General features: G+C 43.5%; 1 protein-coding gene across 1 annotated transcript in view; it reads left to right on the top strand.

Annotated features, from left to right (window-relative positions):
- Nucleotides 1–218: 218 nt before the first annotated feature.
- The window catches only part of ACBD6 (acyl-CoA binding domain containing 6), a 94,688-nt gene continuing 80,319 nt past the window's right edge, over nucleotides 219–14,587 (top strand). The window contains exons 1-3 of the mRNA XM_054384392.1: nucleotides 219–425; nucleotides 7,097–7,161; nucleotides 7,690–7,786. Of these exons, the coding sequence (XP_054240367.1) occupies nucleotides 219–425; nucleotides 7,097–7,161; nucleotides 7,690–7,786 (369 nt within the window). The remainder of the gene's footprint in view (nucleotides 426–7,096; nucleotides 7,162–7,689; nucleotides 7,787–14,587) is intronic.

Below are 14,587 nucleotides of genomic sequence, written 5' to 3'. Positions count from 1 at the left end.
TCTAACTAATCTGATCTACTTGCAGATGTCCCTGCTCCATGCAAAGGGGTTGTACTCGACGACCTTTAAAGGTTATCGAATGGTTCTATCCGCCCTTGGACCCGTGGCCGTCCCGGAATCCTCGGGCTCGGTGCAGGTTTCCTGACGGCGGCCCGGCGCGTACCGAGGCACGTGGGGGACCGGCGCGGAGGACGGACCTGGGCGGGCCGCGGGCCGCCATGGCGTCGCCCCCGCTGGCGGCGGCAGCGGTGGCGGTGGCAGCGGCCGGGAGCGGCAGTGAGGCGAGCTCGGGATCTGAGGAGACGGCGACGCCGCCGGACCGCGACCTGGTCGCGCTGTTCGAGGAGGCCGCCGAGCGTCTGCCGGCGCTGCTGCCCGCCGCCAGCAAGGAGCAGCTGCTCTACCTGTACGCCCGCTACAAGCAGGTGAGTCGGGACGGGGGCGGCTCGGCCCGGCCCGCGGCCTGCACCGAGGCACTCTGCGGACAGCACCTCGCTGCAGGCAGGGTGTGGGGCCCGGGCGGAGGAGCGGGACGGGGGGCGGCCCGGGACCCAAGTGGCCAGGCCTGAGGCTCTCCCATGGACACCGGCCAAGGGCCTGCGCGGCTGCTGCGTAGAATGGGGCCATGCTATCTGGGAAAAGTTGTGTCAGGAAATGTGGAGAGATTTCGGTCGAGCACCAAGTTAGGTGCCGCTGGCTTCGGCTGTGGGGAAAGTAGGCAGTCTGGTAGGATGGAGTCCTGCAAAATTCGTCGCACTGAATGTGGGTCCCCACCTCTCCTCCTTGCTCAACATGGACACACCTAATGTTGTGCTGCTCAACTTTGCTGCCCCACACATCGGTGTAGCTCCAGCCCTGGAGCAAGGTCAGGTGTTGGCGTGAAGGATCTGGCCTTCGTTGTTGGCTGGGGTGGGTCGCTGGAGGGTTGGTGACCTGTCCAGATGTCCACTGAGTCTTTGTGGAGTAACTTGACTGGTCAATACAGCTGCCTGTGTTTGCCAGGCTCCATGTACATAGTGGGTGATGAGGTAACTGGGGCAGGTTAGAGAAGGTAATTGAATGGTTTGGCTAGTGCTAAACTTTCCCATTTGAGACACCTGGGATCTGCAATAATGGCCCAAGTGTGCATTTCTTAGTCTTCGGAGTTTAATGTCACCACACAAAGGACATGCCCATGCAAGCTAAAGGATGGGAATACACAATATGACTTTTTGCTGCTCCTGTGGGAGAAGTTATGTAAAAGAAACTAAGAAGTGCCACTTAAGGTACAAAGGTCTGTAATAATCACCTTATCTGGAGAAAATGAGCACTAAAGCGTAAAAGCACAAATATCACTCAGAGATGTGGCAAGAGGTGCTGCCTTCACTTGAAAACTGAATGCCTCCTGTTCATATTAATAGTTGAATTTGAGTGTGCATATCTTCCCTTTGACTTTCTTCCCACGTGGAATAGTCTTGTCCTTTTTCTGCCACTTACAACTGCTTTCGTTTTTAAATGCTGTATTTAATTATGATTGAAGGTGGAGGCTCCTAGGCTGTCTTTTGTGGAACATTGTATTAAAAGCAGACTGGTCACACGAGGTTTTGTTTTCAGATTGTTCTGGTGCTTACGCAGGTCTCCAGGTTCCTCTTCCCATTTTTTAAGAAAGAGAAGGGCAGGAAAAAAAAATACCAGGACAAGTTTTAAGAATAGCAAGACCATGCCTAGGATGAGATGAAAAGAAAAAGGTTTTTCTTTTTCTCTTCTGTAATATTTTTATCTATATTCTCAGGAGATCCATTGCAAATAATGTGTTGTTTTGCACTCTGTTGTGAATGCTTCGTAACTGTCCTAGGTGGAAATTGAAAGGCATCACTTGCACATCAGCTTGTGATTGTCAGCAGACCTCTGAGGATTTCCTGGTGGTAGCTCTGTAGGAGCAATAAGGTGTTCAGTCACTTAAATCAGAAGCTATTTGACAACAGTTTTGATACAAGTGAGGAAAAGCTGATAATTAATACTGTATCAGGACAGATTTCCAGTTGCCTTCCAGTGAGGGGAACAGAGCACTTCTGTCCTCTTCTCCTCTGTCCCTCTTGTCCCTAGCCAAGCAGGATGCGACAGCAAGTGCCTTTGTGTTTCTTGGTTTCAGGCTGTGCTTGGCACCTTGGGTTTCCCTGACTTTGGCTGCCCAGTGCTGTCCAGGAAGGCACCATCCCTGTCACCAAGTGCCTAGGAGAGCAGTGCTGCTCCTGGAGATGGGAGAAGCTTCACTAGCACAGCTACTGCAGGGTTGTGCTCTGCTAACTTTGAGTTCTGCAGCGTTTGGTGCTTTAAATCAAAGAGAGAGCACTTAATGCAAGTTTTCTCTATTTAATTACAGCAGCCCTATCAGTATGCATAATGGGCTGCTAATATATTACTCTGGTGGACAGTAGTGTTGCTAGCACACAAAAGGTGCTGACTCAGATCTGTCCACTGCCCTTGATTTGGCATCCTTGTCTTTCCTCAGTTTAGTGTTTTATGTCACTAAAGGCTTTGATTTAAGATACAGCACCATCATAAAAGAGGTGACAGCAACAGCTGAGCTCTCTGTTGAAATTCTGTATGTTATTTATTTCAAACTGTTTGGGTATATAGGCATTTTCCTGGAATTTTATTACCTTTTATTGGGGGCCATTTCAGGATTTTATTACTTTTCTCTCTGATTTTGTTTATGTGTCAGAGACTTGAAAATAAGGGAATTGCTTAGTTGTCATCTCCAGTGAGGTTTTTAGAAGATGTTGCTGAGTTTACGACTCTGCCCCAGAACAGAAGGAAGAACTAGTTGCTGGGGCTCTGGCCTGAAACTGATTTTCTGTTTCTCCCCCTCCTTTCTCTGTGGCTTTGGGCAAATCACTTGTCTGTGCCTTAAGTCTGTGGTGGTGAGGTGAAGATAGTGGTTGCCTGTTGTGTTGGGCATGCAGAAAACTGAGATGCAGAGCGTAGTAATGGTCATTGTTCAGAGAGGGGAGAGAATCCAGAACTTGGTGGACATGCTCCAACTGCAAAAACCTTACTCTGCTAGGAGCATGTGCCAGTGCCAAAGTAAGTGGTGAGAAGTGCAGCCAGGCTGGGAGCTCAGTGCTGCTGGTAAAATAGGGCTTATGCTGTCTTTGAGAGTAGGCTCAAGAATATAATCCCATTTTTGTATGACATCTTTCAAGTATTGTTGAACATGATGCCACAGCTCTGCCCTGAACACAGGAGTTTCTGCCTGCTGCTTCTTGTTGCACAGAGCTTTGCAATGGTACTGACTTGGTGTCGCCAGTGTCACTCTCTCTGAGATATACATCAGGACCAGGACCCCATGCCTTCTGTGGTTGATGCTTGTTTGTCTGCCTTTTGCCAGGTTTTCAGTCAGTTGAGTCCAGGGCTTTCCAATGGCTTGGGGCAGGTTAATGTGGCAGAGGACTGGGCAGGAACAGGCAGGAATTACTGTCTTACCAAAGAAATTAATTTCACCTGGCCTATGTACGGTTAAAGCTTAGTCCTGCTGTCCTTGGAAGTGAGTTTTGTTCTTACTTGCTGTTCTCACAGCAAGGCTGCAAATATGATGCACCTGAGAAGATTTATTATCAGGTAAGAATGTTTGGCTGGAATTCCCTGCTGTATAAATGTATTAGTTGAAAAACTGGCAAAGAGCCATTTTGCCACCACCATCAAGGCAGAGCTGCATCAGTTGTGGAGTAATGTGTAAGGAGAACCTCAAGGTTTCTTGAAGTCTGGACCAGCAGCTCAAGTTGTGTGGGGATGGTGTGCAGTGCTAGCAAGTCTCTGAGATGTTAGATGTTAGTCCATCTGAGCACTCTTCTGAGTGTTTTGACCTTCAGCTTTCAGGTGAAGGCTTCATCCAAGGTTTCTGAATTTCCATTTTGTCCACTAATGGAGATGTCTGCAGACACTTCCCGTTTGGAGCTGCTTTATACAATTCATCTTTATACAATTCATGTGTCTGCAGGCAACTCTGCATGCAGAAGCAATACTGGGAAAGTGTTTAATGCATTCTGGCTGTCATCTTTTTTTTCTTTTTTTAATGCAGCTGATGAACTGTAGGTGAGGAGAGCAAAACATCAAGTGACCAGTCAACCCCCTGGAGACCACCAGTAATTATTTTGTGGACACAGAATGAGAAACTCTGACTTGAAATACTAATGTAGGCTCTTGGCTTTTTGCTGGTTAAGGAGAAAAACAGCATTTGAGGTCCTCCAGGGAAGCAGCAGGAAGGCACAATCCTTCACAAAATTCCCCCTGCCCCCTTCCATTAATTCGCACTGGGTAAAAGTCTGCTTCCTCAGCTCTGAAGCACAGGTCCCCACTAATGCTAGATTCCTGGGTGGTATCTCATGCATTGTGGAGTTTTGCATCAAAAAGAAGGAAGCCAAAACCTTTATTTTCTCCTTTCCAACAAACCCACTGCAAGCCTTTTTAATATCTCAAAAGAGCAAACAGGGCACAAGTGCACTTTTTTTCCCCCCTTGATGAATGAAACTTAACTACTGTTCCTTGATTTGTATTACTATCAATGTTATTAACAATCATTTTCCTATGCTAGAACAGTCTTTGAATGCCAAAACTAAAGACAGGAAACTGCTGCTGTGTTTTGATGATGGCAGTGGAAAATGAATATTAAAACATTTTAATTTTTTTTTTTTATCCAGCTTGGCCAATTTTTGCAGTTTAGATGTTGAACTAATGAATTGCTGAGCAAGCATTTTCCATACAGATAATGAATTTGCATTTTATTTCTGTGTCTGTTTTACTTTTTAAAACAAGAGCTCCAGTCCAGCTCTGAGCACAGGAGAAAACATTTACATGATGTGAAGTGTGACTGATTTATAGGACTTAACTGTTGCTAGCCCTCTCTCCTGCTTCTCCATGAAATGCAATATGTTGTTTTAAAGGCCAGCTAAAATGTTCTAATTTGAGTGAATTGCTTGCTGGGAGACAGTCAGATGTACAGAAAATTAATTTCAGGTACAGACACTTGTATCCTCTAACTCTTTAAATGAAAACATAGTGTAACAAATAAATATCTCTCTTCATGAGCATGTTCTCTTTAGAGCTTGATTAATGATTCCATCCTGAGTGTAAAATCCCCACCCTGTTAAGGTGAAGAATTGTTCCTTGATTTAAGCACTTCACCTGCCTGAACACTTGAGCATATTTCATAAAACATTTGATGGAAAGCAGTTTAGTTTTGCTTGGCTAACAAAATCACACAGAATCACAGAATGCCAGGTTGGAAGGGGCCCCAAGGATCCAACCTTTCTAGATGGTAGTGTAGTTGAAATGAGCTGGCCCAGCACCCTGTCAAGCTGAGTCTTAAAACTGTCCAATTTAGGGGAATCCACTGCTTCCCCTGGGAGATGATTTGAATCTCTTAAACTGTTCTTATGGTGAAACATTTTCTTCTGGAGTCCAATCAGAATGTCTCCAGCAATAAATTGTACTCATTGCCCCTTGTCTTTTCTATGGAACTCCTTGTGAAAAGGAAGTTTCCATCCTCCTGGTAGACCCCCTTTATGTACTGGTCCATGGTAATAAGGTCTCCTCTTAAAGCCCAACAAACCCAGTTCTCTCAGCCTTTCTTCATCTGGCAGGTCTGCCAGTCCTCTGATCGTTTTCATGGCCTTGTTCATCCACCAGCATTTGCCCACCTACAGAACATGCCTGTGTCCCTTCTCCGGCAGGGACACAATCCATGCTGGGCTTTCTCTGCACTGGGCTGTGCCCTGTGTTATGAAATGTGCTGTGGTAACTGCTTCCCAGGGGCTGTTGTGTTTGGAGCTGTGGTCCTTCCCTGGCTTTTGCAGTCTTTCATCTATCATCTCTGTGAGATCTAGAGCACTCTCATTAAAAAAGGTAAAAAAATGGTAAAAAAATCCACCCATCACCCATGTCTTGTGTAAGTCCATTCCCTATCAGAATGGCCTTCTCATTTCAGTGGGATTCATTTTACCAGTGAGACTTTATTTTCTATGAGAAAGTGGCGCCGATAACAACCAGAGCTGGTAGGTCTTGACCTGTGTTCCCTGGTTCTTCCAGGCAGGAACCAAGGCACATGCTCTTATATGTTCTCCTGAGCTGACTTCAAGAAAATCTCTCTGTTAATCAAATCTCAACCTGCTAATTGCTCTGTCCTTGAGGCAGTTGTCAACACTGGCCTCGTGGCAAGAAGGTGGCTGTGCCTTTGGAGCCCTGGGCAGGTGTAGCCTCTGCCAGTCCTCTGTAGTCCCCTTTGTGGAAAATCTTAAAGAAGAGCAATGGCTGCAAGAGTTCCCTGCAGTGAGAGCTAGGGCTTTGGCTTGGTCTCATCAGTACACCATCCTATGGAAAACTGCCTGAATCCCACTGCCACCAAGTCCATTTTCCACTGGCTATAAGATTTTTTCCCATATATCTATCTACCAATTCTGGCTTGCTCCCTTGCTTCTTTGAGTTCTCCCCTCACACTTTAATTTCTGGCTTGCTTCTGATGGCCTGGTTTCATCTCTGGCACTCAGGCTTTGACTTGTCTCTCACACAATGCTTCCTATGCAGTGAGGTGCCTCAGAGCAAATTCAGAAGCTGGTTGGCATTCCTTTGCTCTGAGTTTGTCCCCTTGCCTTCCAGAGGACCTTGAAAATAATTAAGCAGTCTGTTTACTTGAGCTTTGTGCGGAAGCAGGTGAATTTCATCCTTAATGAATAATCTTCTCTGTAGAAACCCTAATCAACAGATTTTTTTCTTGATACTAGTGGAGGATGAGGCATTTGGCTGGGTAATAAACATAACATGAAGTGAGAAATCACTTGCTGGTTTTCCCTGTTGGGTAATGCATGCAAAAGAGATGAGCTGCATAGAAAAATTGCTTCCCTTGCACCGTGCAAAGGAAACACAGGGATGCAAAGGTGTTAAAAAATGCAAGAGAGCTAAAATGAGGGTAAAATGAAGTTGAGTTGTGCCAGTTCTTCCCCTTAAACACCATTCCTCTGGCACAAGAACAAAATTACCCCGAAACCGTCAGAGCCCAGTAGTTCCTTATGCAAGTCCCATTCCTTTTGCTTTGTTCTAACAGGAGGATTTTTTTTTTCAGGTGAAATTTGGAACCTGTAACACTCCCAAGCCAGGCTTCTTTGATTTTGAGGGAAAGCAGAAATGGTAAGAGGAAATCCTTGTCATTCCTAGCAATTTTGGGCTCTGATTTTTGTTGCATCTTGTCTCATCTGTTGAGAAATTATGTACCTAGAGGACGTCAGTTCTGAGAGTCTGGCATTGAACTGGCTTTAAAATCCTTTGCTTAATAGGGAAATGTTAGCTACTTTGCCTGATGCAGACATGACATACTAGACCCCTGTATTTACCTTATTCATCTAGAATTAGCCTGCATAAAATGAAAATATTGTGAAAATAGCTACAGCTTTACAAACAGCTTTATTTTGTGAACACAAACTATGTTCCAGCTTGGATCAGGATTCCTTGAAAAATCCTTTTACAGTGGAGTGCTGCACTGACAGTGGCTATTCATGGCTTCAGAGAAAAGCTGGCCATTTCAAACTGAATTGAAGATGTCTTTGCACCCCCTGCAAGTATTTAGATGAATCTGTTTGCTGTGTTTCACAGATGACTCTATAAAGCCATATTGTGCTGTCTCTGGATGGCTCGCTGATGTTTTGCCCTCTCTTCTAGGGAAGCTTGGAAAGCCCTGGGAGATACCAGCCCTCATCAGGCTATGCAGGAGTATGTTGCTACAGTGAAAAAACTGGACCCCAGTTGGAATCCACAGGTAGGAAACATGAAAATATTGTTCAGAAACAAACCAACATTTGTCTTTGTAAAGCTGGCAGTGGGTCAGTTTCGCACAGGTTTTAATTGCTGCATGGCAAACTTCATTTTGAGCAGATTAAAGTCTAAATTAATTTTTTTAACTCTCCTTTTGTTATGATTGAAACATGAAGAACCATCTCTTCCATTCATAATGATCTTCATTCCTGTGAGCACATGCACAGGATTGGTTTGGTTGTAGTGATCTAATTTATTTTGCTTTATTGGTTCATGCTGTATTTAGCATGTAAAGAATCTTTTTATCCTTTTCTCATCCTTCTCTTTTCAACTACTATTTAAATATTGATCAATACAAAGTAATCTCTATGAAAGTGACATGAACTGAGTGATCAATTCTAAAAATGTTTCCTTTGTGTTTCGATGCAGCAAATTACCAAATCTGATTATGAGGAGGTACTCCAACATAACAAGTGTATTTGTGAGTCCTGTATGTGTGTGTTGTCAGGAGACTGTGCTGTCATTTTAATTAATCCATCTTTCATCTACCAGGTTTATTACTTGATTGAATATTTAAGGATCTCTCCCTGTTTATAGACTGGGTTTTGTACAATTTATAAGGGGCTTGCTCGTTAGAGAAAGCATTGTTGGAGGTAGAGTGGAGATATTTCACTAAGAGCAAAATGCTGAAGGCATAGTAGTTTCTTTCCACGGTAGGAAATTGATTCTTTTTTTTGGTCTTGTGCTTTGAAAGCAAAACCTCATGTGAGCACAAGCCTATGCTTGAAGAATTTGATTCTCAGTTGTCTTCTGATGCTGTCCTGGAGACTTAAGAGTAATTGTTCTTTCTTCACTAGTTCATGTTTCATGGTGTCGATCCTCTTTTTGCAGCAAAGAAATGTTGTGATTTAGAGTAAACCCTTTTTCACACCCTTGGGGAAAACAGTTTTATGTGCTGTGTGGTGCAGTTAGCAATATGCTGTGCAGCACCATTAGCAAAAAGCTAGGTGGAAGCTGTGCAAATTTTTGTCCAGTCTAAAATTGTCATCTAGAAATAAAATGAAAATAATCTGTGTATGCTCTTGAATGAAGAAAGTATCTATCAGTGTAAAGTGAAGTAGGTGAATATTCATTAAACAATGAAAAAAAAGCCAACACCCCCCCCACCATGCATTCAACACTTTCCTGAGTGTTTATGAGTAGAGCTTCTGTTCAGAAAAAGACTTATCATGCATGGTGACAGGCTTAGCTTTGGGTATTCCCTTCTGTAACAGTGTGAGAGCTGAAATCCCCTACACCAACAATGACCAGGCTAGCTCAGGCTGGAAAGCAAATGAAAGCTGTATTGACAAGCAAATCTACAATCTATGATGAAATGCAATGAATATGTACAAATATACACAATTCACAACATTTACAAATATATACAATCAACAGAAAAGTACAACCAAGCTCCCTTTGCTTCCTCCCCAAAAGGGGACTTTCTCAAGGAGCCTATCTCCCAGGGGCCTCCTCCCCCAAGGTGTCCCTGGCAGAAAGCAGAGAGTTAAGAAGCAGAGAGGCTGTTAACTTAGCTTGCCAAGGTCAGTGTGTTATCTTCAGCCAAAAGAGAAGAAGAAGCAACAGCCAGACAGCCCAGCAAGAAAACCGAACTCAGACTCCGACTGCCCGAACTTTGTTTTGAGTAGTGGTTCTTAAACATTTCTATCTATCCAATGGAAGTGTTTAGAACAATCACTATTTTGCTTTCTTACACTCAGTAGTGACTTATTTACATTCTTCAACTTTCTCTGCTTGAACTTTGCAAAGAAAAATTAAAATGACAGTTTCAAACCATCACACCTTTACTTTTTTGCCTCAGATAAATCCTTGTTGTCGCAGGTGTGACCTTCAGGTTACAAAGCTGTCAGCTAGGGAAGTGGGACATTTGTTAGTTTTAAAAATTCTCTATTTGAAGGAAAGAAGCAAACAAAGAATGGTTTGCAGCACTGCTGGTTCCCTCTTCTCCTGAAGTGAGGAACAAAAGCATCTGAACATGTTTACTCCCATTGCTGTCCTTGCTTAAGCCTGTAGGAATTAGGCTGTGTGGGGTGTTGTTGCACCAGCAGGTTTGCTCATTAACATGTTGCTTCCTTTCTTTTTGAATCATAGCATCATAGAATGGTCTGGGTTGGAAGGGACCTCCAAAGGTCATCTAGTCCAACCCCCTCTGCAGTAAGCAGGGATATCCTCAGCTAGCTCAGGTTGCCTAGAGCCCTGTCGAGCCTTACATTGAATACCTCCAGGGATGGGGCTCTAACCACCTCCCTGGGCAACCTCTCCTGGTGTTGCACCACCCTCATGGAAAAAAGATGTTCCTAACATCCAACCTAAATCTACTCTTCTCTAGTTTGAAACCATTGCCCCTCATTTTGTCACTACAGGCCTTTGTAAAAAGTCCCTCTTCATCCTTCTTGTAGGCCCCCTTCAGGTACTGGAAGGCTGTTATTAGGTCTCTCTGGAGGTTTCTCTTCTCCAGGCTGAACAACCCTGCTCCCTCAGCCTCTCTGTCTTTGTAGCAGAGGTGTTCTAACCCCCTGATCATTTTTGTGGCCTGCCTCTGGACTCACTCCATCAGGTCATGTCCTTCCTGTATTGAGGGCTCCAGAGCTGGATGCAGTACTGCAGGTGAGGAATAGTTGATGGAAGCTAAGTGTGGGCTTGCAGTAGGAGAGCAGTGCTGGAGCTTGAAGAGAAGTTTCAGTGATGATGTCAGGGCTGAGTTGTCAGTGAGATTTAAGGAAATGTGATTTTTCTTTCCTCAGGTGCTTTGTTGTAGTCTTTCAGCAGATGTTCTTCTCTCACTCATGTAGCTATGCATCTATGTCTTAGCTTTTTGAAGACAATGGGTTTGTTTGGGTTTTTTTTTCATCTGTGTGGTCTCTGCACTGCGCTATATATCTGAGGAAAATCCATAGGAGTATTATCTGGCTTACTGTACCTGCACTGCTGCACAGGTGCCACATTTCTCATGCTGACTCTTTCCTTCTCCTGTGCCCTGCCTGTCATTGAGCAGAAACTTGTTAAGAGATGCATATGCTTTATATTGAAGGATTATCGTGTACGTTGAAGTGATAGAACAAGAGGAAATGGCCTCAAGTTGTGCCAGGGAAGGTTTAGATTGGACATTAGGAACCATTTCTTCCCCCAAAGTATTGTCAAGCCCTGGAACAGGCTACCCAGGGCAGTGGTGGAGTCTCCATCCCTGGAGGGATTAGAAAGCAGTGTAGATGTGGTGCTGAGGGACATGGTTTAGTGGTGGACTTAGTAGTGCTGGATTAATGGTTGGATTTGATGATTTTAAATCTTCTGTGAAGATGCTCAGGTGCAGAAAAGCCTGGCAGATGAAGTTAAATTAGCAGAGAATGTAATTTCAAGTTGAGCATTAAAAGAAGTCACCTGTCCTTCCTACTACATTTTCCTTTTCATTTCACTTTTATGTCATCAGAAGTCCTCTCTGTGTCTCATGTTGCTCTGTACTTTTTTTTCTTCATTTTCCCCCCTACCCAATCCACCTTCTGGAGCCACGAGAGGGAGCCCTCTTCTTTGAAATGGAGATGCGTGTGTCAGGGGATAAATATAAAACAGCTGTTTTAGTCTTCAGATTGGATTTATATAAAAGATCTGTGGGTACATTCCAAGGTGCTTCATCACTGTCATTGTGTCTCCTTTACATGCTCTTCTGCTGGGTTCCTTTGCATTTTTCTTGTGTTCAGTAGATCATGAATGAAGTACTCCCCGTGTTTGGTTAAAAGCAGTATAAAGTGCTTGGTACACATTTGAAAAGTTCAGCTTTCAGCTCATTATAAACCATAAATAGTAATTACAGTGCAAGGATGTTGAATTCCTCATTTGTGCAGCTTCATGAATTTTGCTTTTATAAAGCTTTCTCAATATTACCTACTCAATATTTCCCTTCAACAGTTCATCTCATCCCTTAAAGTTGTTCTTGTGTGTTACCCTAAATCCTCCTCAGTCTCCTGTTTCATGTATTTGCAAAAGGGTTTTAATGTCTTGATCCTTTAGTACTAAATATACAAAATTTAAAACTGAGAAGCACCTTCTTTGCCATAGGTTTCTTTTTTCCCAAGCTTTCAGGGTGTCAATATTTTCCTTAATAAATAGAGTGGAACTAAATGCAACATTTCTTCTACAGTCCAAATAGATCCACTTCTTCATTCCTCTTTCCTGATTCTTCATTGATTCTTTTTTTTTCATATTGACCTTGCAGTTTCTACATTAATCCATTTTCAACATCAGCCTGTAACAGCTATCATTTAGTAATCTTTGCTTGTTTCAGATGGGGGGGAGAAAAACCCCAAAGTATAATCATTCTGATGCAGCAGAAGCACCCTGAATTTGTGTTCAGAAGCAGTAGCAGCCAAAACCTGACCTGCTGCTTCCTAATCCTGAGTGGAGTTTGGAGTACCTACACTGTATTGGAGACAACTGACCATAGACAGGCAGCAGCACAGCTGTTCTGTGCTCTGTGAAGCTGCTGTGCCACTTTAGACAGTAGAGACACATCCACTGGCTTATCTCCATGGCTATTTCTGGTGTGTTTAGTGTATTATTTACCCTCAGTGCTAGCAAGTTTTCTGATAGTCATGCCTAATGTTCTTCCAGAGCTTTGCCTAAAACCTGGATAGAACTGATCATACTGCATGCATTTTCATTACTTTATTTGCTAGAAAATCTTTATAACAGCAACTAACTTAAAGGATATTAAGGTGAGATCCATTATCTTTATATTCACAAAGCTGCAGGAATCTCCTTACTGTGTTTGAGTGGAGAAGTCTCGAACCAACAATCACAATTGCTTTTCTGGATGCTATGCTGTTAGGTCTTCCTATGTTGGCATGCGTCTTATTGTGTTTTGTTCCTTCTCCCAAGAACAGCTGTTAGTAGGAGGTTAGGATTATGTTTTCCATGCTTGTCTCCATTCTATCTTGATGCAATCTTCCTTTGTCATCTTCTACCTTTTAGCACATCTTTTGTTTCTTCTTCTTTTTCGTGAGTCATTCCTTTCAGTCTGAAGTTCCAGGCAGGGGAAAGGTAATTGCTTGGACCAGCTCAGCTCTATTTGCATATTTCAGAGACATCACCTGTCCTTTGAGTCCTCCAGAACAGAGAATAATTTATGAAGCAATTCTTTTCCTTTCGGTCTTCTCAAACAGAAATGGTTTGTGCCGTCAACACCTCTCACGGCTTTGGTTCCTTTGGAGAGGTCTATGTGTCCTGGCTGCTTCACTTCTCGGACATTCACCTGTTGTCTCCCTGCTTTACTGGCAGCAAATGACACGCTGCTTTCAGTACCTTCTGCTGATGCATGTGTGAGGTTGGCAGTGACGTTCATCTGCTCTCCCTGCCAGCCACCTGCAGCTTGTTGCCTGTCTGTGGTCTGACCCCTCTCACATGGTGGCTCTGCGGTACCCACTGTCGTGGTGCTGTCCGGCAGCCTCAGCAGTGGGTTTGGTGATGCAGGGAGGTTCACCTTCACAGGCTGTGGTCTTGCATCTTCATGCAGTAACTTTTTTCTCATGTACGTGTTGGGCACTTCTAGGACTTGCAGTTTTTGAGTCAGTGGCTGTATTTCCATTCCCCAACACACTCCTAAGTTCTCATCCCTGTTAGTTGACATGTCTGTTAGTTGACATCCTAAATCATCATTGGCTTTTAAGCATCCAGATTTTTCAAAGCTCAGCTTGGCCATGGGGGTTTGTGTCTGCCTGCACTGACTATCTAGAGGCAGGAACAGGACAGCAACTCCTCTGCTTAGCAGCATTGTACCCATCTCTTCAGCTGAGCTTTCTCCAGAGACTTGGGTGAAGGTGTATACACGACACTGCAGTGAAGTGGTTTGGAGCTGGTATTGATTGTTCATCGTAATAAGACAGTTACATGGCACAGCTTAAACAATGAAAATAAATAATTTTTAAAAGCATACAGATTTGCTCATCAGTTTTAGCCTTCCATTTGCTGATTGCAGTTTTGGCATCTCTTGATTCTAAATATTTCCTTTTCTTATTTCTTACATTGCATGTTTACCAGTTCCAACCTCAACAGCTTGTCAGTGCTACTAACTTCAGTGGCATCTAACACTTAGAGGCCTTCTTTCTATTTGCTTTGACTGCTGAAACTCATAGGGAGACTTAATGATTTTCTGTTTCTATATTTAAAAAAGATAAATTGGCATTTTAAATTGCTTGACTTCCCTTAGTGAAGATTTCTGCTGTGTAATAAGGAAATTTGCATATGAGGCCTCTGAAGAGCAGAGGGATGTCTGTAAGGTGAAGCAGGAAGAGAGCTTGAGTTCAAAGAAAGCAGATATTGACCAAACATCTTTTGAAGCTCTTAAAGGTTTGAAATTCTAGTGCTGATGTTTACAGCAGAGAAAGCTCCCTGTGTTTTGCTATGTTTGTGTTTTGGGTTTGGTTTTTATTTTGGGGTTTGTTTTTTTTTTTTTTTTTTTTAATTATTGTTCTGTACCTTGTTTGAAAAGAGGAGGATTTATTTCTCTGAGCTCTGGAGCAAGTACTCCATAGGAGTAAATTACCTCTGCTGCTGTGTTGATGTGGGAGCACCAGCTGGGAGGGAATCCCTGGAGAGTAGACAATCTCATGAAAAAGAAAGCAAACTTTAGAGTAAATAAAATACCAAATGTACTACTGCTGCAGGCTCAGAGCAGTCCAGTAAGATGGAAAACCTGCAACACTAAAGTCAATGGATTTGTCCAGTGGGTGTTTTTGCAGCAGTACTGCAGGGG

The sequence above is a fragment of the Indicator indicator genome, chromosome 10, assembly GCF_027791375.1.
Source record: "Indicator indicator isolate 239-I01 chromosome 10, UM_Iind_1.1, whole genome shotgun sequence".
NCBI classification, from domain to species: Eukaryota; Metazoa; Chordata; class Aves; order Piciformes; family Indicatoridae; genus Indicator; species Indicator indicator.
Note: the sequence above shows the minus strand (reverse complement) of the source record. Positions and strands in the feature narration are given on the sequence as shown.